Source organism: Nannospalax galili, unplaced genomic scaffold (genome assembly GCF_000622305.1).
Source record: "Nannospalax galili isolate Female #2095 unplaced genomic scaffold, S.galili_v1.0 scaffold445, whole genome shotgun sequence".
Taxonomy (NCBI): domain Eukaryota; kingdom Metazoa; phylum Chordata; class Mammalia; order Rodentia; family Spalacidae; genus Nannospalax; species Nannospalax galili.
Genome location: NW_008354184.1, coordinates 2,473,201 through 2,493,008, shown reverse-complemented (window position 1 = coordinate 2,493,008; position 19,808 = coordinate 2,473,201). Strand labels below are relative to the sequence as shown.

Below are 19,808 nucleotides of genomic sequence, written 5' to 3'. Positions count from 1 at the left end.
TATATATATATATATAATGTGATGGCCACACGCTTTCCATGCTTGTGGAAAGTTATAGTTCAAAAGTGACATGTTTGGGTATTGGGTTGACAAGGGGTAGATTTGTGAAGGTTTATCTTGTCAACTTGATATTTAGAATCACAATGGAAACAAACCTCTAACGTGTCTAGAAACCTAATTTTCTAGATTAGGTTAACTGAGGTGGAAAGACCCACCTTAAAAGTGGGCAGCTCCATTTCATAGGCTGGGGCCCTGGGCTGCATAAAAATGAGAAAGGGAAGGGAACAGCATGCATTCTCTCTGCTACCTGACCGTAGATACAATGTGACCAGATGCCTCATACTTCTGCAGCTACACCTTGTCTGCCATGACAGACCGGACCCTCAAACTGAGCGTAGAACAAAACCTTCTCTTTAGTTGCTTCTTGTCAGCCACTGAGTCACATCTACAGGAAAAGTAACAAATATCCTTCTTTTTTGAAGACAGGGTCTCACACTCTAGAGCCCAAACTGGCCACTAACTCTTGACACTCCTCCTGCCTCAGCCACCAGGGTGCTAGGATCACAGGCGTGAGCCACCACACGTGGCCAGAAATGTACTCCTAAGGAAAAGCTGGAGATGGCGGCCAGAGCTGGCATCAGTCACTAAGGCTAGGCTCTTGCTCCTTTGCTGTGTGTAAAGTCTGTTCCTGGCTCCTTAGTCCAATGTGGCTGCTGAGTCCAGTCATCACTTCTTCTAGTCACAGGAGGAAAGAAGGGATAAAGATAAGGGAAGCAGAGTACTACCAGCCACCTCTTAAGGAGCTTTCTGGAAGCAGACTAGAACTCCCCATTCACCAGAATTTGAGCACATGGACCCACGCAGACTGGAGGCTGGGGGATTCTAGGTTGCTACCTGCCCCCCAAAAATCAAAGCTTCTTCTCCTACATTGAAGAGAAAGTAGATATTGGAAGAGAACTTGTGACCTCTGCCCCAGTGGAGAGCTATGTTTACATACATTTGCTATCTTGTAATGTCTTTGCCTAAGAATTCTCTTTTCCTGCTCTTCCCTCTTCTTCTCACACAAAGTATCCTTTATGTTTTAGACACTGGAAGCCACTACCTCCCTTGTCATCTGTAGGATTTGTCGGATAAGTGGGAACCCAGAGGCTCCCAGCTCAGTACTTGGGTACCACCAGTGCAGCATCCCTCCTGAGTCAGGGGCTGCCCTGCACTGGCATGTGTCAAACCCCGCTGGGTACTGAGAGCTCAGATGCCCTGACTGGCTCAAGGCTAGTTCCCTTAGGAAGAACAGACACAGTGAAGTCTGAGCTTGCCCTCCAGGGTTAGCAAGCTGACTCTGTCCTGTCACAACCTCATGGCCAGAGCAGCACATACCGCCACTCCTCCACTCAGCAGCCCCACAGGTATCTGAAGAGACAAGTGAGACCTCGAGTCTTCTCTAACCTGGACCAAACGGCCCCATTTTCTTCACTTGTCCCTTGTGTGCCAGCATTTCCAAGTCCTTCAAAATGGCATTGTTCCCCTCCTGGGAAGTCACCACGAATGGACCCCAGCCTCCCTAGGTGGAATCTGGACAGCCTACGAGAGCTCAGACCTCTCACTTCCCTGACCTGGACCCTATGCTTCTATTAATATGACCTATGGCTGCATCAGACCTAGAAATAGCTCATCACTCTGGGACCCCACACTGAGCCCCAATTTACCACAGGAGGGGGACTGACATGTTGATGGTGTGGTGACAACATATGGCTGTTAAGTCATACAAGACTCCTTAAAGTAACTTCCAAGAGATGACGTACCAGGGCAATCCTTGGCTCTGATTTTTTTTTTTTTTTTTTAAAGAGCAAGTCTGACGTGCTCCCGGAGAGCACTACTGCAAAGGCCCAAGTTCCTGTGTCCCAAGGAACAGACAAGGGCATCCAGAGGAATGGGAAGCTGGTGGTCCACCCTTCCTCACCTTGGTGGGTCCTCAGCCATTCCTAAACCAATCACTAGCAAGGGGGATGGGGCCACCATAAGGGGCTCAGCCCAATTCAGAGGCACACACATGTGCTGTGTGTTGGTGGGATGCTCAGGAAGAAGTAAGGGCTTGGGAAACCCCCACTAGGAAGAGAGCAGGTACCCAGAGGCTGTGAAGCCAAGCCATGCTCACTAGTGCCCTTAGTGTCCAGGACGGCCCACAGGATGATCAGGGGCTACCATGGTGGTATGGGAAAGGTGACATGGCTTGCATTCCAAGGCCAAGGGGCCCCAGAGGAGTCAGTCAGATTTCAGGTGGCTCTTCCAAGCGCGTTTCCTGAAAGGTGCTACAGCGTAAGATACAGGAAAGGAGAACAGTTCTGAGGGTGACCCTCAGTGACAGCTGGAACTGATAGGACAGCTACACAGGAACCAGGAAGCTGGAGGCCACCCCAGGTCTGGTGAGCTGAGAGCCATCAACCTATGGATGGTATTTAAAGCCCAGAGAACAGAGAGCCAAACCATGATCAGCCGGGCGCCCGTTTTTCTGTTGCACGTATCCAAGCACCGGCTGCACAGAGTTGGTGCCAACACAATGAAAAGCGAGTGGTGGGACTCCCAGGCCTGAGACAGACAGGGTGGAAGAAGAGCAGCCCCATAGGTTCAGAGCTCAGAGAGGCTGAGGCCGGTGGGGGCAGGGCTGTCCTCCACTGGGGCCTCCCTCCTGCTCCCCTCTGTGCCTCCCATTGAGTCACCTGTGCTCTCTGGCATTCTTTAATGGAGTCTGCTTCCCTTTGACCAGCCATCGTTACTCCCACTATGTGGGCAGTGGCCTCAGCCAGCTTTCCCGAGCTGCCTGATGGGCTGGGCCTGGGGGAAGGGCGCATCTCGGCTCTCAGGTCTTCAGCTCCACACTGTGGCTCTGCCAGAGAACATAACTGGTTCCATTTCACAGACATGGAAACAGGCTCTGGAGCTCAGATAGGCAGCCCCAACCCCTGCTCTCCTCCTTTCTGAATCACCCTGGTGGTCAGCCCATTTATGGTTGTGGGTACAGGAGAAGCAGTTGGGCCTGAGGGGGCCCAAGTGTAGAAGTCAGGGAGCCCAGCACCCACCTGTCCTGTTGGTCAGGATGGCTGTGCCCAGAGCCCCTGGGTAAGAGTAAAATGGTGCAATGTCCACTTGGGACACTGCTGGAGGCCTGCTGGTTACCAGTCTAGCTCTCTGCCCCTACAGGAACCCCAGTGCAAAGTGAGTCCTCCAGGCAAGTGGCATTAGGCCTGCGTGGAAAAACTTCCATCCCTGTGTTATAGCTGTAGAAAGGTCTTTAGACCAAAGAATCTGGGAGACCAAGTGGGCACCCTTTATCCCACTGCACCCAGATGTCCTGCAACAGAGCACTCAGCAGCTCCAGGACTTGGACTGTGTGTGCTTACGGGATGGAACACACAGCAGAATCAGCGCCAAGCCCTGCTGTATGCTGGACCTCCAGCCTCCAGACACCAACCTTGAGGCGTGTGGAGAGGAATGATGCAGAGCCCAGAGGTGGTCACATCCTATTCCCCAGACAGAGGCCCTGCCTGTTTCCCACTGGGTTTCCTCATGGCAGGGGTCAGCTGGGACGGGTGCCCAGAGGGCACACAGAACAAGGCACAGTCTTGTCTCAGAAACCCACACAAAGAGCTAACTGGCCAACAGCAGTAGCTGGCTGTGCCCTTTGCTCAGTTGAGAAGGGCAGAGGGAAGGTACCCACAGGCCAACCAACTTCCTACCTGCACCTCCTTCAGGCCTCCTTCCTTCCTGTCTCCACCACCTGGGGAGACATATGGGCTGGTCCCACCCAGCTCCTGGGTCCTAGCCCTAAAAACTCCCATTGAAACCCCCTCTTTTTGTGGTTTCTCCTGCCCCCACCAGGATGATGGTCTTCAAACTCACCTGCTCCTGACAAGACACCAAAAGGCAAAAGAGAAGCTCTAGCTGGACCAAGGGGGCAGCAGTGTTGTGCCAATTCAGTGGCTGTACAGCTTCTACCTAGTGTCTGCCTCCCAGCCACAGTCACCCGGCTTAGTCTTTTCTGAGCCTTCTCATATCAAAATGGGCTGGAGAATCCCATTTGTAACAGAACAGGGACCAAGTGAAATTCCCTGTCTAGCTGGGTTAGAAGCTAGACTAGAGCTCCTATACGCAATTATGAGAAGAGGGAGACATAGAGGATAGTCCTCCCTGGTGAATGGTAGGGGAGGGGACATTGCTGAAAGAGGTCAGAAGAGGACACTGAAGGCAAGAACATGGATATTGAGGGTGCTGACAAGCTACAGCATTGCTGTCATTGGTGAACTCCTTCACAGGTGAGCTCAACAGGATCCCCAAGGACTGAGGCCGCGTCACCAGAGGTGCAAGTGGAGGCTCTTCTAGATGAGCCCAAGATATGGAAGCTGGGGCTTGGGTTCCATCTGCGCAGGATGTAGCCTGGCCAGCTTGGGTGCTGAGGAGGGAGCTACACTCCTCCAGTCCAGGCTGTAGACTCAGGTTTCAGGAAGGAGAAGAGGCCCTATACCCATGCTTCTCCTAGAGGTTGGGCCTGAGCAACAATCTGTGAGTCCCTTAGTCATGGCAGGGGGGCAGTGAGACAGGAAGAAGAGCTCCCTTGTTGAGATGCAGGGCCTGAGGGCACAAGGGTGGGGATGAGTCAGGAGTTGGGGAGCAGAGAGCAGCCTACCCATAAGGGCAGGAGCCCAGACCCTTCCCCCCTTACAAAGAGCTGGCCCACGCTCACCTTCCTGTAGGTGCTGGATGCTACCCACACAGTAGGCCCTGAGAACTGCAGGTGCAGGCCTGAAATCCCCACTAGAGCTATAAAAGAGGGCAAGGAGAGAGCCTGACCCCACAGTGAGAAAGACTTTGAAGAAAACGTGAACTGTCTGGACGCTGCCTACAGAGGAACAGCATGCTAGGACCTTTCCTAAAGGGAGAGGGCCTTCGGAGCCCCTGCTCACAGGTGGGCCTGCGAGAGGCTCCAGGAAGGGGCAGGCAGAAGGCAGCCAACAGGAGCAGGCCAGAGCCAGGTCCAGATCCAGGCCCAAAGGGCATCATCAGGATCATGGGGTTCAGGAGAACCCCAGTGACTTAAGGGCAGTCCAGGAGGCAGAGATGGCCAGATCAAGGTCTGCCATGGCCACCTAAGGATGGCTGCCCCAGGCTGTGTTGAGGGCCCTTGGAGGAGACATGGTGGGCAGAGATCAGGCACTGAGGCAAGAGAGAAAAATGGAATGAATTATGGTGACAATCGAAGGAGACAGGAGCACTCACCATCTAAGAGTGGGAAATTTTGACCCAAGAAAATTTACCGTGAAGATTGCCCAGATAGGGATGCCACCATTCCTCTCACAGAGCTACTGCAAATAAAAGCGTGTTAAAATAGCAAAGAACCATGCTTAAGGCCTAAACCTTTAAGACATCTGAGTTGAGCAAAGCTTACTTCCTCTCCTTGCTCTGAGAACGTTTAAGAATCAGACAATCAAGATTATGAACTGTGTTTGCAGTCCAAGTGTGTGTCTTAACTGTCTCACAACACAGTATAGTAAGGGTTGATTCAACCCTGGTGACCTATGGTTTTACCTTATCAGACTGCAATCCTGCCCAGTGCACTTCAGAAACTACCCTAGGACCTCATTTACTAAGAGCAAAAGTGTTCCTTAGAAACCCTTTGAACAATGTAATCAGAGCTCCCGCAAACCGTGTTCATGACTATTAAAATGTGTATACTGTCCTCCCAACCCCTCTCTCTCTCCCAATGTCCAAGCTTAAATTTATACTAAAATCTTTTTTTTTTTTTTGAGACTTATCCCAGGCTGACCTTGAATTCCCTACATAGCCAAGGCCTCTAACCCTCCTACCTCTACCTCCGGAGTGCTGAGATTACAGGTATGCGCCACCACATCCAGTTTATGCAGTGCACAAACCCAAGGCTTCGTGCATGCTAGGCAAGTGAGTCACATCCCTAGCCCTTAAAATCTTTTATTAATAAACTCCAACTCTGTCAAGATGTACTGACACATCCTGAAATTCTTTTCTGCAGTGAAGTCAAAAATCTGGGCTGCACTTGAGTAAAGGTCTTAGGAAAGAACTTCTCAGACTACTGCAGTGTGGGCTACAGCTCCCTACTGCCACTAAAGTACCCTGTAACATCCTAATACCAGGACTAGCTCAGTCCTGGGTGCCCATGCTGAGTGCAGAGGGTCCTTCCCACTGAAAGGATCTGAGAGGAAACTGGGAAACAGCAGCCGAGGGGAAGAGCCCAGGGACTCTGGCCCCAAACCCCCAGCCAAGGTGTGACAGTTTAGCCTGAGTTCCTAGCACGGTGACCCCATGCTCTGCAATCTGGCCACAGGAAGCAACACGAAGTCCCATTCTTGAAGGAGCAGGAGTGGTCCACAGCTGTTAGGAAAGGACAGCAGATGGTGCAGGACAGCCCCAGGGACTGGTGTCCAGGCCAGGCCCAGAGAAGGTCTAGTGTTTCCCGCCCTGGCAGGGATAGGGAAAGTGACCTGGGACAATCCGTGCTGTCTAGGGCAATTTTTCTCCTGAGAAACTGCTTATGTGCCTTCCAGAGGTCTGCGCCCAGGGATGGAGGGAGGCCAGGACCACAAGGCACCAGGTCCCAAGCCTGAGCTCCTTCCAGGTTCTTGTGACAGTGGAGTGTTGGGAGTGTATAGTACCCCTACATTCCCTGTGAGGTGCCCCATGACAACCCCAACTATTCAGTGCCATTTTTTAGCCGAGGACAAGCGACACCAGGAACTGGAGGCGCTAGTGCATACCATTCAATGCAAATCTTGGGCCTGTTGTTTTAAATAAGAAATTTATTGCAAATATAGAAATTGATTCTCTCCATACAGGAATCTCCAAGTTGAGGAAAAACAATTTCGTGCCATTCGGTTTAAAACAGGAAAATTGGAGGGAGAGGCAGCTGGAGAAAACAAATGAAGTTACCCCCTAAAAGAAGAAGAGGATAGGGTCCAACGCCCCCAGGAGGAAGAAAGTTCCATACACAGCGAGGGGTCACAGGTTCAGAGTCCAGGGCCTGGAGCCCAGCTCCACAGGGCTCAAACCAGGTGCCAGGCCACCACACCCTGAGGGCTGGCAGATCCTGAGGAGGACAGGGGAAGGAGGTGACCATCACTACCTGGACCCCTGCCCCAGCCCTGTGCTTGACTGGCAGAGGGGGAGGAGAGGAAGAGGAAGCCCAGGTCCTCCCACCCCCCACCCCCTAGATACCTCTCCCTGCTCCTCAGCAGGGGGGGTGGTTGGCATCTAGTGGGGGACACTGAGGCAAATAGGGGAGATCAGACTGGTTCTTAGAGGCAGATGTAAGTCGAGGAAAGTATCAGGGTGAGACGTGAGCATGAGAGCTAGGAGAAGGTTCCCCTCTCTTGGGGCTAAGGGGATCCCAGAGCAGCAAGCCTTGTCAAGAGGGACAAACATCGGCCGGGTGAGGTCTCCCTGCAGGGAGCTAGACATCATCTCAGACTCCCCTATACCTTTTCCCACCCATCCTTAACCTGGGGAAGAGGCCCCCCAGCTGTGCCAGAATCTGTGGAGGTAGAGTCATGGAGTGGCCGAAGAGGCTTGGGGACAGCCAACAGCTCCAACCCTGCCGCCTCCAATTTGCCACAGCATTGGCTCTTGTCATGCTGCCTGTCACCTCCTTTGAGAGACAAGGGACCACCCAGTCCCCCACCCCCATCACTCAATCCTCTGCAGGAACCCAGATTGCTAGGAAGCTTACTCTCCCTGTCCTGCATTTTAGGGCCCTCAAGAGCCAAGGGTATTGTGAAAGCTGTCACCACTGTCCCTGTCTGTCCAGTTCTGGGCCTGTCTAGAAGTTCCTTTCCCTTCCCTGTGCTTTCGCCACCCCATTCCCCTTAAGTTTTCTGGTATGTGAGCATAAGTGACTTCTAATTGGGAATATGGGGACCAAGGGTGAGCCCCAGGAGTCCCCCGCCATTACCACCTGCCTCTCAGCAGCTGTCCTGGCCTAGTCTTCTCAAGGTGGACTTTCCCTGGCCATTCCCTTCCCACTCCACCCCTCCCCTCCCCAGACAGGCCTTCTAGCCTTAGGTTGCCCTGGGGCTTCTGGCTCTGTGCTCAGGAGGAATGCAGAGCTGAGGGGCCTTTGGTGACAGAGGGGCTTCTCCCAGGAAGGAGAAGCTGATCCAGGACCCCTGAGTCTACTATAACTAAGCTTTCTTCCCATTGAACCTGAGCTTTTTATATCTGGAAGGACACAGTTTCCAACAGAGGAAGCCATGACCCTCTGAACTGCTTCCTCAGAAAGGACTTCACAGGCGGTTCTCAAAGACAGGAAAGCCCAGTGTGACCCCGCACCCATATTTCCAAGTTGACTCGCCCCTCTGTCAAACCATATCCCTCTTGTCCTGGGGATACTCAATCATAGCCTGCCCCCAGACCTCATTGCCAAAGTCAAGCCCCTTACTGAGCTCTGGAGGGTTAACTCCATTTATCTTTGTGACTTTCACTTCTGCTTAGAGACAAACCATCTTGAACAGGACACAGGACATACAGAGGGAGCCTCAAGGGCCTTTCCCAGAGGACTGGCCTGGACAGCTGGGGGTCTGGCCCAGTGGAGGGGAGAGGCCTTGCCTTGGACTCTTTCCCTGTCTTAAAGAGCCCTGTGGCCTGAGTCCCCACGGTTATCACGTATGCCCGTGACCCACTGTTGAGATGGGCCCTCGCTTTAAAGCTCCCCTGACATGGGATCTGTTTCATAGGTCATCCTCAACCAGGAATGATGGCAAAATAGTGAGGACAGAGCCCAACCTGCTGCAGGGACCCTTCCTGAGCATGACCATGTTCACTCCCCTCCAGCAGGGCCCTAAACCTCTCCACAGAGCCCCCAAGCTCTTGGCCTCTTGTACTCAGGGCGACTGACCTCCCCATCCCATCTGGCCAGCTGAGCCACCAGGCAGGCACCTCTTTGGAGGGCCACAGCATCATTACCAAATGGGAACAGATAGATGAGGGTCCTCCCATGGCCCCTTCCACAACATGGCCTCCAAGACACTTTTCTGAGACTGCCCTCCTTGCCAGGAAGGAAAGAAAGGGACAAGGAGCAATGGGACGGGACAGGGGCGGGAGGTGGGAGCGTTAAAAGATGGAGGAGGGTAGGCAGCACTTGTGGGCCCAATGCCCAGAAAGACAGGAGGTGGGTATGGGGCAGGGCTGTGTTGGTGGCACCTGTTTTGGGTCTTTTGCAGAGCTGGCCCTCCCTGGGTTTCAAGAGCTGCTCGGATCACAACAGAGGGAATGGGCTGGAGGAGGGTCTGGACAAACTGGCACATACACAACAGATGTTTGCTCAGAAAAATACAGTAAAATCGTCATGCAAAGATAACAGGGGTCTGCTTGCTCACGCCCCCGGCCTCTTGGCCTGCCTGCTGTTCTCAGGGTAGTCGGTATGGGGTGAGGTGAGGGCAGGTTTGGGGGCTAGGGGAGCTCTGCATATCCAGGCCAGTCGGTTCCCTCCTCTCCCCAGGAGAACAGTCTTTTCTTTGTAGATGTCACCCCTGAGTGAGCCCTGGGCTCATCCTACCCCTAAAGTCCATGTGACAGAGGCATTCAGTTAAGCCCCCTGGTTTTTCCCTGACCCCTGGCACCAGCAGGTACTGGTAAGTGGCACCAAGGATGGCCCTAGCTTTCCTGGTCAGAGCCCCCACAGGACAGGTCAGATGTACCCCCAAACCCATCTCACCCACAGTTATACTCCCCAGCCTCAAGAAGCCCATAGGAGTGACAGGAACGAAGGGGGTCTCTGGAAGGGGTTGAGGGAGCCAAGAGGGCTCCACCCCATCTCAATGGGAAGCCAAGAGTACATGGGCAGGGGGCAGAATTGCCTAGTACAGCTGTCCCCAGGCCCCACTGGCCCACCTTCCACTCAAGGGCAAGGGACAATGCCTTTGTCCAGACTCAAGACTCAGAATGAAGCCCCAGAGCTTGTCCCCAGAAGCCCCTGGCTCTTGAGAAAGTCACTGCCTGGCGAAAGTCACTGCCTGGCTTGGCCTCCCTCACCACCCTCTGCTGCCGCCCACACTGAGAGAACTCCAGAACCCAACGGTTGGTCAGTCGGTCTCTCTGGGCACCAACTGCCAGGCACCAGGTTGCCACGGCAACAGACTAGCTAGGGAGGGGGAGGGGCCAGGAACCCAGCCTGCTCCCCCACCAGGACAGTGGGGGGGCACCTCACTATTTGTGCTTTGATTGATGTTGGGTGGGGGGTCAGAAAGAGGAGTGTGGCCATTTCCATGGAAACATGGGAGCCCCTTTAGCCAGGGTGTGAGACAGGATACAGTGGGGGTTACCCTCCTTGCTCTAGGCAGGCTAAGATGCTGCTCTAAAACCACACAGTAGGGACAAGCAGGTGAAAGCAGAGGATGTGGGGTGCAGGGAGGAAGCCCCCATTCCATGCTACCTCCACACTGGCCCCAGGCCTTACTATTCACTGTCACCCCTCTGGAGTGGGTAGGGGTCCCAGAGACCCAGAGAAACTGGGGGCTGGGTCATGGGGGCCTGCACCTGAGATGCCAGAAGGGAGCAGACCTGCCCACCACCCCACCCCCAGGCAGCTCCCCAGGGCTACTTGGAAGACGCTTTAAGGGGATTGGTGGCACCCCTGGTCTCTGCTCCTCTCTGATTAGCAGGGCATTCCTGGCCACCTAGGATTAGAGACCATAGACTTTCACCCTAAGAGTGTCCATGAACTTTCCAGAGAGGAAAAGCACCTGCCTGCTTCAGTCTCTGGACTCCTAAGATCACAGCTTTGGAAAGGGTTATGGGTAGAGAAGGTGGGGCCCAGAGGAGGAGGGGGGCAGCACTGGGCCAGGAAACTGGGAGACAGAACTATAACCTGTTGGCTGACCCCTGGGGTCTCTGTTTCTCTTTCTTAACCACACATAAAGTGGGAGATAGGATGCCCAGTGTCCATGTGGTGCCCAATCCCCAAGTGGCACATCCCCCAGCTTGGGGGACCCTTCTCTGCCCCAGAAGACTATGGTCCATCTCTATCCCAGTCTTTTTGCCCCCAAACCTGCCCCAAGTCCCAGGCCCCACACCTCTCCTTGCCCTGCCCAGACCCGACCCGCCCCACCCACCCCAGCAGAGCCCCCTTGGGCAGCACAGTAAAGACGACTGGTTTCCGTATCAGGTTGTAAACTTTAAGGAAAATGTTGGTTTTCCTGTCCGTTATTGTCGGGTGTTGGTTGCTTCACAGTCAGGTGGTGGTCAAGTGTGTGCATGGGTGCATGTGTGCGGGTGTGCGTGTGCGTCCACTTCTCGGCCCGGGCCCCACGGCCCGTCCCCCGCCCGGCCACCCCGGGGGCCCAACCCCCGGGTGCCCCGGCCCTCCCCCTCACCTCACCAGGGGGAGGAGAGGGTCACAGCTTCTGCTGGGCCGAGACCCCCTTCCAGTAATCGAGGATGTCGTGCAGATCCTCGTCCTTGGCGAACTGGACCTTCTTTCGCAGGGCGTGGCCGGCAGCCATGTACACCTCCTCTCGGTGGTGCTTCTTGTAGGGCCGGAATCGCTCCCAGATCTTGTGCGTGCTCTCAGACGAGTACTCAGGACTGGAGGAGTAGCCTGAATAGTAATGTCTGGGGGAGAGCTGTGAATAGGTGGAGTCACGCTTGGAGCGGGTCAGCGGCTTGAGGAAGGACACACGCTGGCTCAGGCTATCCGCACCTTCCTCGTAGTAGAGGGCGGGGAAGCTGTGCCGGTGCTCGCTGCAGTGGTAGGCTGGCTTCACCTCCAGGTGATGGATGCCACCCCCTCCTCCACTGCCACTGCCGCTGCCCGCAGGCACCAGTGGGAGCCGGTCCAGCGGACTGTTGAGGGGGCTGCCCTTTTCGATGTACTTGGAGTCACCCTTGGCCAGCCCCGTAGTGGCTGGGTGGTCCGGCACATCCAGGCTAAAGACCTTGGCGCTCTTGATGGAGCCACTGGACGACACGCTGCAGGTTTTGCGGGTTACTGCGGCGTCGGCGCTCAGTTGGCGTTGCAGCGGATGGTGGGAGCTCTCCTTGTAGGGGGGTGACAGGAAGCTGGGCCGCTCTAGTGCCCCGGGAGCAGCAGCCGAGGTGGCGGCAGCAGCCGCAGGGAGGGACTGGCACTCGAAGGCCAGATCGGAGTCTCCACCACCGCTGCCACCTCCCAAGAAAGAGGCCGAGTCCAGCTTGAGCGCATCGATGCAATTGTTAATGATCTGGTTGACCTTGTCCACTTCCTTAGCGATGGTGGAGATCTCAGCAGCCGAGCCTTGGCCGTTTTCAAGGTCTGGGAGATCATCCTCAGGCCGGGCCAGGCTGTCCCCTGCAGCACCCGTGCGCACCTCAATATAGTTGCCTTTGGTAGCCACCTTGGGTGTGTCCAGCCCGGCCTCCAGCCCCTTGGAAGTGGGCAGCTTTTCCCCAATCATAGAAGGGATGGAGGACATGCGGGCTACCGGCAACACTGGAGGCTCGCCCAACTTTTGGGCAGCGTGCACAATGGAACCAGCGTCCACATCAGCCCCGTAGCGCATCTCCAAGATGGTCTTCTTGACATTAACAGACTTCTGTTTCTCTTCCTGCATGCGCCGCTTCCGCAAGCAGTAGTAGACAGCGCCCAGCACAATGACCATCCCAAACAGGCAGCCCAGGATGGTCATGATATAGTGTGTAGTGGTGGAGGTGCTGGGAGCCAGGTCCCCAGGCACAGGGTCCCGCGTGGTAAAGGTCAGGCAAGTGTGGTTGAAGCGGCGACTGTTGCGCAGTGAGGTCACACAGAAGGTGTATTCAGTGTGCGCGCGCAGCTTGTCCAGCGTCACAATCTCTTTCTTGTTTTTCAGTGTCATGACGTCAGAGAAATAGCTGTTGTTGTACTGGACCAGCACATACATCTTACTGTAGGGGTGTGGGATGATGACCACCAGGGTGGCCGAGGTAAAAGTGACGTGATGCAGCTTGATGGCCGGTCCTGCAGATGCATCTGTGGTAGATGAGGCAGGTGGCTCCACTGAGAGAATCTCATCAGGGTTGAAGCCTGAGTTCTCATCTGGCTCCCTCTGGGTATCAGTGGAGTAGGGTGTGGGGTGACTTACGGGCCTGGCAGGCAAGGAGCCATTACGGCATTTGGCCTGCAGGACAGTGATGGCATTGAGGCTGTGGTAGGGCCGGGGCACGAGCAGTGGGTAGCCAGCGAACTCCCTTGGTGACTCACACTGCAGACGGTCATAGTTTTTGGTGACATTGTTGAAGACCACAAGCCAGGCTAGGAAGCCAAAGAGATCACACTCGCAGTTAAAGGGGTTGCCAGCCAGCTCACACACCATCAGGCTGGAGAGGCTGGCGAAGGTGGCGCCATCAAGGCGACTGAGGCGGTTGGAGGACAGGTCGATGCTGATGAGGCTGGGACACTCTGAGAAGGCAGTGGGTGTTACCACCTCAATCAGGTTGTGCTGGACGAAGAGGAACTGCAGCCGGCTCATGCCTCGCAGCATGCCCTCTGTCAGGTTGCTGAGCCGGTTGTAGCCCAGCTGCAGGACCTGCAGGCTCGTCTGGCCCAGGAAGGCACCGTCCTCAATGTAGGAGATCTCATTCTTAGTGAGGTTGAGGTCCGTGAGGTTCCCAAAGCGGTTAAGCGAGGAGTACAGCACGGCCTTGAGCTTGTTTTCGTTGAGCCTCAGGTCGTGCACGGTGCTGTTGATGTGCTGAGGGATGGTCTCATAGGGTGGCTGGTTCTGGCTGCAGATGGCCAGCCACACGTAGCCCTTGTCTCCCTCAATGAGCCAGCAGTCTGCACGCACGGCACCAGGCCGGCACACGCACAGCAGCGCTGCTGCGCACAGCCCTAGGCGCAGCATGGCCCAGGCCTCGGCCCCTTGCAGGCCCAGCTGGGGTGAGGGGCCGGAGCACAGGGGGGCCTAGTGACTGGAGGCTGGAGCTGGTAGCACAGTCCTCCCTGGGGCCGCCACCATCTTGGGGGCGACCCCCAGTACAGGGGCTCCTGGCAAGGTGGGAACAGCTGGTGCCTATTTCTGGGGGCACTCTGGAGGGCTATAAGCTGCTGGGCGTAGTTCCTGGTTCCTGTTGCAAAAGTATACAGGTTCTCAGGCCTTGACTTCCTCCTCTCCCTCCTCCTCTTCTTCCTCCTCCTCTTCCTCCTTGGGTTCTGGGTTCAGAACTTCAGGCAGTTCCTACTGAAGCCAGGAGTGCAGCACTGGGGGATGGTGAGAAAGATGGGGACAGGGAGGAAGAGGCCCATCGGTCACCTGGTTCCTGAAAGGTAGCATGGAGAGAGGATGGCAGGTGAGAGTGAGGGCCCAGACCAGTCCTTTCAGGTTCCAACGTAGGCTCCATCCCTCTCCATACCCTTCCCGGGGACTCTGTGGCAGCAAGTACTCCCAGAGGTCCTGCTTCCTAAAGCAAGGAGGGGCTAGGGGTGACAAAACAGGAAGGAGATAATCACGGAAGAGCTGCAGTGGGGGTAGGGCAGTGGAGGTACCAAGACAGAGAAAGGGAACTGGAGAGGAATGGGTGGGCACAGGTGCATAGATGCCATCCAGTGCATGCGCAGCACAGTGTCTACACACAGTTGTGGCCTGCACAAAGCCCACATGCCCCACATGATCCTGAGTTCCAAGGCATGCACACAGGGCAGGGACACATGCACACAGTCATACACACACACACACACACACACACACACACACACACACACACACGTACACAAGCATACCTACCATCTGTGCACACGACACACATGTCCACACACCCAAGTGGGCAACCCCAAATCCAGATAAGAATTAAGAAGCCCAGCAAAATGCCTCGTTCTCCACGCCCAAAGATAAATAATTCATTTGTTGTGTAACTGCTCTTGTTCCAAAAATAATTCCCTTGTCTCAGCTTCCATGGGGGAGGGGAGCAAAACGTGTTGGCGGTGGGTCCCCCATGTGGGGAGGTGCAAGGGCCAGGGTCTCTGCAGAGCTAAGCCAAGGGAGGGAGCAAGAGATGCAGAATCCAGACACTCCCCAGTAGACTCTCTCCAGGAGAGCACCTTGATTCCAGGGTGGGCTCAGGACTCAGGAACAGCATAGCCCAGTCTGCATATCCCCTTTCATGGCTGCAGAATCAGAAGCTCAGAGAGGGACAGGACCTTGCCTGAAGTAACACAGCAGAGCTCAGACCAGGATCAAGGCTCCTGAGACACTAAGAGCCCCCATGGAGCCAGGGGCCAAAAGACCCTGACCACACAGCCTGACTGGCCGGGTACATCATGTCATCTCTCTGAGTTACTGCACTTATGTGAAGTGGGACCAGGTCCTTCCCTAGGCTATCGGATGGGGAAACAGCAAGGGAACTTGTGCTGCTCATCCGGAGACACAGGACAGGGGAAGGACAGAGGGTCACAGCCCACAACCCATCTGATCCCTCTTTCACTCTCCCCATATGGAAAGGGAGCCCCCAAGCTCCAGGAAGATTTGGCTGGGACCCCTACAAGCTGCACACAGCCAGACCAGTTTGCACCCTGTGCGCTGGACCCCAGAAACTACCCAGACCCCTTGAGCTCTGTCAGAGTAAGGACCCAGAATGATTAGAGAAGTCCATGTTAGTCCAAAGAAAGCCATACCAGTGTCCACAAGAGCCGCCTCCACCTCCTGCCCCTCCCTCAGGGAGACTCCAGCAGAGAGAGCACATTGAAAAGTGTTCAGCCCTTTGTGTTAAAGCAAAGTCAATTTACAGCACTGAGCCCCACAAGGGGCAACAGGAAGGGGAGGACAGAACCCTGAGGAAGTCTGGGGTGACAGCACTGGCTGAGAAAGCAGCAGGCGACAAGGTCCAGCCTGGGTCAAAGGCTAACACTATGGCAGGGGGGGCCCTCTGAAGCCGATCTGACACATGCCTTCCCTACTGCAGGGCTAGTGTGGGGGTTGCAAGGCTGCAGAGCAGCTGAGATGTCTGTTATCGGCTGCACTACTCAAAGCTCTCAGAGCTGGTAAGACTTTGGATCCTGTGAAGCATGGTTCCTGGGGGGACCCCAGGTCAGTCTTATCCCTCTCTGCACCCGTTTCCCCTCCCATAGGTAGTCAGTTGTCCTGGAGGGGGCTAAATTCTTGGGAGAACAGGAGCCAGCCTGTCAGAGAGGCCTCAGTCCCTCCTTGGTCTAGGAACCACAGCAGTGTGCAGGTGCAAGTGCAGGTGTGCAGCTGGTTCAATATGCAGACATGAGGAGTGCTGACGTGTGCAAGGAGACAGCATGCAGGAATGCGCAGGAGCACACATTTGTTCATGTGTATGGGATGTGTACAGCTGTGTGGTCAGCCACAGGGATACATGCTAGTGTGTGGAGAGGTGGCAGGCATGCATATTGGGAACCGAAGAAACACAAGTAATCACCCACCCCCCTATGCCACTTAAACACAAGTGTGTTCCTCATGCACATGCATGCATAACATGCAAAACCTCAGCTACACACAAAGGCACTCTCCTCAGATCTGAGCTGCTAAAACAATATCACCAGGACCAGGGGTTATTTGCAGAGCTGGCTGGAGCCTTGGGAGGCACAGGCCAAGCCAAATGATAGGAAGGAGCTAAGGGAGGGCATGGAAGGGGGCCCTGGCTTGGAGGAGTGCTGGTCCCACCCAGTCCTCCCCTCCCCCCTCCCCCTCCTCCTTCCCTTCCTGACCAGCCTAGGCAGGGGCCTGTAGCGTCCCCAAATCCTCAAGGTGACCCTGTGGTGGCCCTTCTCTTGCTCCCCTTTTCCCCAGGCTGACTTGGGCCGGGGCCTAGCTCCCACTCTTCCATGACACAAGCAGAACGGGGAGGAGGTTCCCATCACTGCGTCCTGTGTGTGTCAGCCGCCCTGTCCCCATCCTGGGCTGCCTGCCCACCACCCATCGAGGCCTGACACAGCCAGGGAGGGGACAAGGAGGTCATGAAGGCACTGGCAGCAACACTTGGCCCCCAGCCCAGCTGCTCACCTGCTGTAGGTGCAGGTGTGCAGGGGGTGGGTGTGAGGGACCTGGGGGTCAAACAGGCAAGGTCAGCTTCCCCTTCTCTCATGAGGGTGCTCCTCAGACATACAAACACATCTGGGAGGAAGGAGAGAGAAGAGCCACAGAGACAGTGGAGCACGAGACAGGAAGAGACAAACGGAGCAAATGAAGAGTGTCTGAGCGAGGACTGACCACAGGGAGAAGGGTGACAGGCTCGGGAGTGACAGAGGGATACAGGCACCTGCTTCCCACTCCTCGGGGCCCAGGGAGATGAATGAGACCAGGCCTGGCTGAGCCCTGAAATACGGCCTGGGGCATGTCAGAAGGAGTACGGTAGCAGTGAGACAGCTGCCCAGATCTCCGGGGTCATGATGTACCCAGCCCCTGGTGCAACCTGGAAGCCATGCAGCCAAGCAGGAGGGATAGCTCGGGTAGGGAACACAGTCACAACCAGTACAGCACCCGCCAAGAGTAACCTGACCAGCTACAGGCTGTGTGCTGTTCCCTCTTGTGAACCCTCCAATAGAAAAAGAGGGAGAAGGGCCACCCAGACACGTGCCTCTCCTGCCCCAGGCTTAGCTTTGACATCAGGTTGACTCAGCTGGGGTTGGTACCGGGAGCCTCCAGGCCCTCTATGGACTCAGAATCGTATCACCAAGGAAAGACAAGCCCAGGCTCAGCTGGATCCCAACCTCCTCACAGGGGAAACTGAGGCCAGGACAGAGGAGAAGACATGGTCCAGGTGCTGTGCCCAGCTGGGAGCAGGCTGGGCTCAGGACCCAGGATGCGGACCTCAAGGCCTCAGTGGGATCTGCCCTTGGCAACGGTTCCCTGCCTTTGCAGTGCAGACACTCGCTTGAGCACTGACTCCCCTGCACATGAAGTTCAGTGAATATACCCTACAGGCACAGCTGGTGCAGCAGAGCCTCCCACAGAGGACAGCCCCAGGTCTGGCAATGCAATCTGTGTGGCTTCTGTCATGCCAGCATCACAAGTCTCATCACCCAGGATCAGAATGTCCTGGGCTCAGGGTCATGTTCTCAGTCCCACAGCATGCTGACCACCAGGCTCATGGGGGCATCCTGACCCCACTCCAGGGATAGCCCTGCTTGGGAGTGGAGAGCTCAAAGGTCTGTACTGGACAGGAAGATGGATGGGCTATGCCAGTCTTGTACTTCCAGCAGGCTGCAGGTGGATAGAGGGGCGGGGTATGTGAGTGGAAGTCAGCTAAGGATGTGGATCATTAGCTGCCTCACTGAGACTTTGGGTGGGCCTCAGTCCTTCTCTGAGTCTCATTTTCTCTACTGTATGACAATCAGAGCTCCCAGAAAACTCCAGGACACGGCAGAGCGAACCTATTCTGCTCAGGACAAGAGGCCTCTCAGCTGTGCTGCCCTGGGCTTCTGCTCCCATGGGGATACTGGTCAGCTCAAGGAACAAGGAGATTGTGTGGCCTATACGCCCAGGAACAGGATGTGAGGCTCAGAGGATGCCTCCCTTGTAGTTCATCAGTCCTGGCACAGACTCCTCTGAGCCAGGCTGGCCAAAGCTCCCCAATGTACCATCACTACTGCCCCTGGAACTAAGAGGATGAGGACTCCCCAGGCCAGGCCGGAGCTCCCAGACCTGACTGCAGGGAGAAGGGTGACAGGCTTGGGAGTGACAGAGGGATAGACTCCCTTTCCAGAAGCCAGCACCAGGCCACCAGGCCACTACCTCACCACCACAGGTCTAGACACTGGGCCTTGTTACTGCCTCCATTCCCCTCCAGGGGTTCTTAGAGCAGGCTGCCCTGGGTCGCTGCTCCTCTGTGAAATGGGATACTGTCCCATCACCACCGAACCACTGTTTGGTGAATTCACTGGATTTCAGGTGTGATGAGCCTCAGAGGACACAGTCAAAAGCGTCTTCCTGGAAGTAAGAGATCCTGGGATCAAAGGCAGAGCTGTGTGACACAAGTAGGTTCAGCACCCTCTCTGGGCTCCAGTCTCCTTGCCTCAGTCACAGGAATGCTTTTTCAGGGCCTTAATCATCCTTGAATGTTATCTCAACCCTGTGCATCTCATTTTACAGGTGAGAAAATGGAAGACCTGGGCTCAGGGCAAGGGAAGGCTCATCCACTGGCCAACTGGTGAGTTTCCTGTCCCTGGTTTAGGCCCCTTCCTCCTGTCAGAGGGCGCTGTCCCCATTCCCCAAGAGACTAACTCCTCTATCAGTCAAGAAGTTATTATTCCAGACCAGCTATGCTCCTCAAGCCCAGGACCTGTGCACAGACTGCCTGACATATACTTCCTCACTGTATCCATAGTCCATTGCCTTTCTTCCTTCAGGTCTCAAATGCCCCCCACCCCCAACCTCCCATGCCTGCCACACGCTCAGACCCAGCTGCTGGGGCTGCTGTGTGCAGGAGAGGTTGGGGCTAGCAAGGGGGAAACTCCTGACTCCATGGGGCCAGGATGCTAGAGGTCAGAGGGAGGACCCCACCTCCATGGGAGGTAACAATGTGTCAAAAGGAGAGGGGAGGCTCAGAGAGGCGCAGTGATCTGCCCAGGGTCACACAGCCAGGACCCCAGGCCAGCCTGAGTGATTGGCACAGCTTCCCATTGTCTCTCTAGGGACCGCTTCTCACAATCTGTATACTTCCCGTTACAAGACTCAGTACCTGCCTGAAAACACATCCTCTACCTCCTCTCCCAGAACCATGGTGTCAACTCCCTCCCCACGCTGGATACAGCCACCCCAGGTCCCTGCTATGATTGGGCTACCTGAGACCTAGCATCAAGGTCAATGTCTGAGCCATGA

The 19,808-nt window shown here is 55.4% G+C and overlaps 1 protein-coding gene across 10 annotated transcripts in view; it reads right to left on the bottom strand.

The window, feature by feature from the left end:
- Elfn2 (extracellular leucine rich repeat and fibronectin type III domain containing 2) overlaps positions 1-19,808 on the bottom strand; it is a 63,184-nt gene that overhangs the window by 2,747 nt on the left and 40,629 nt on the right. For 9 of the 10 annotated variants that reach the window (XM_008851304.1, XM_008851311.1, XM_008851313.2 and 6 more), the window contains one exon: positions 11,179-14,289. In XM_008851304.1, coding sequence (XP_008849526.1) covers positions 11,412-13,874 — 2,463 coding nt within the window. In that variant the 5' untranslated portion in view covers positions 13,875-14,289 and the 3' untranslated portion in view covers positions 11,179-11,411. Of the gene's footprint in view, positions 1-11,178; positions 14,290-19,808 lie in introns of those variants that run through there. The other variant, XM_008851314.1, reaches the window with a different exon arrangement.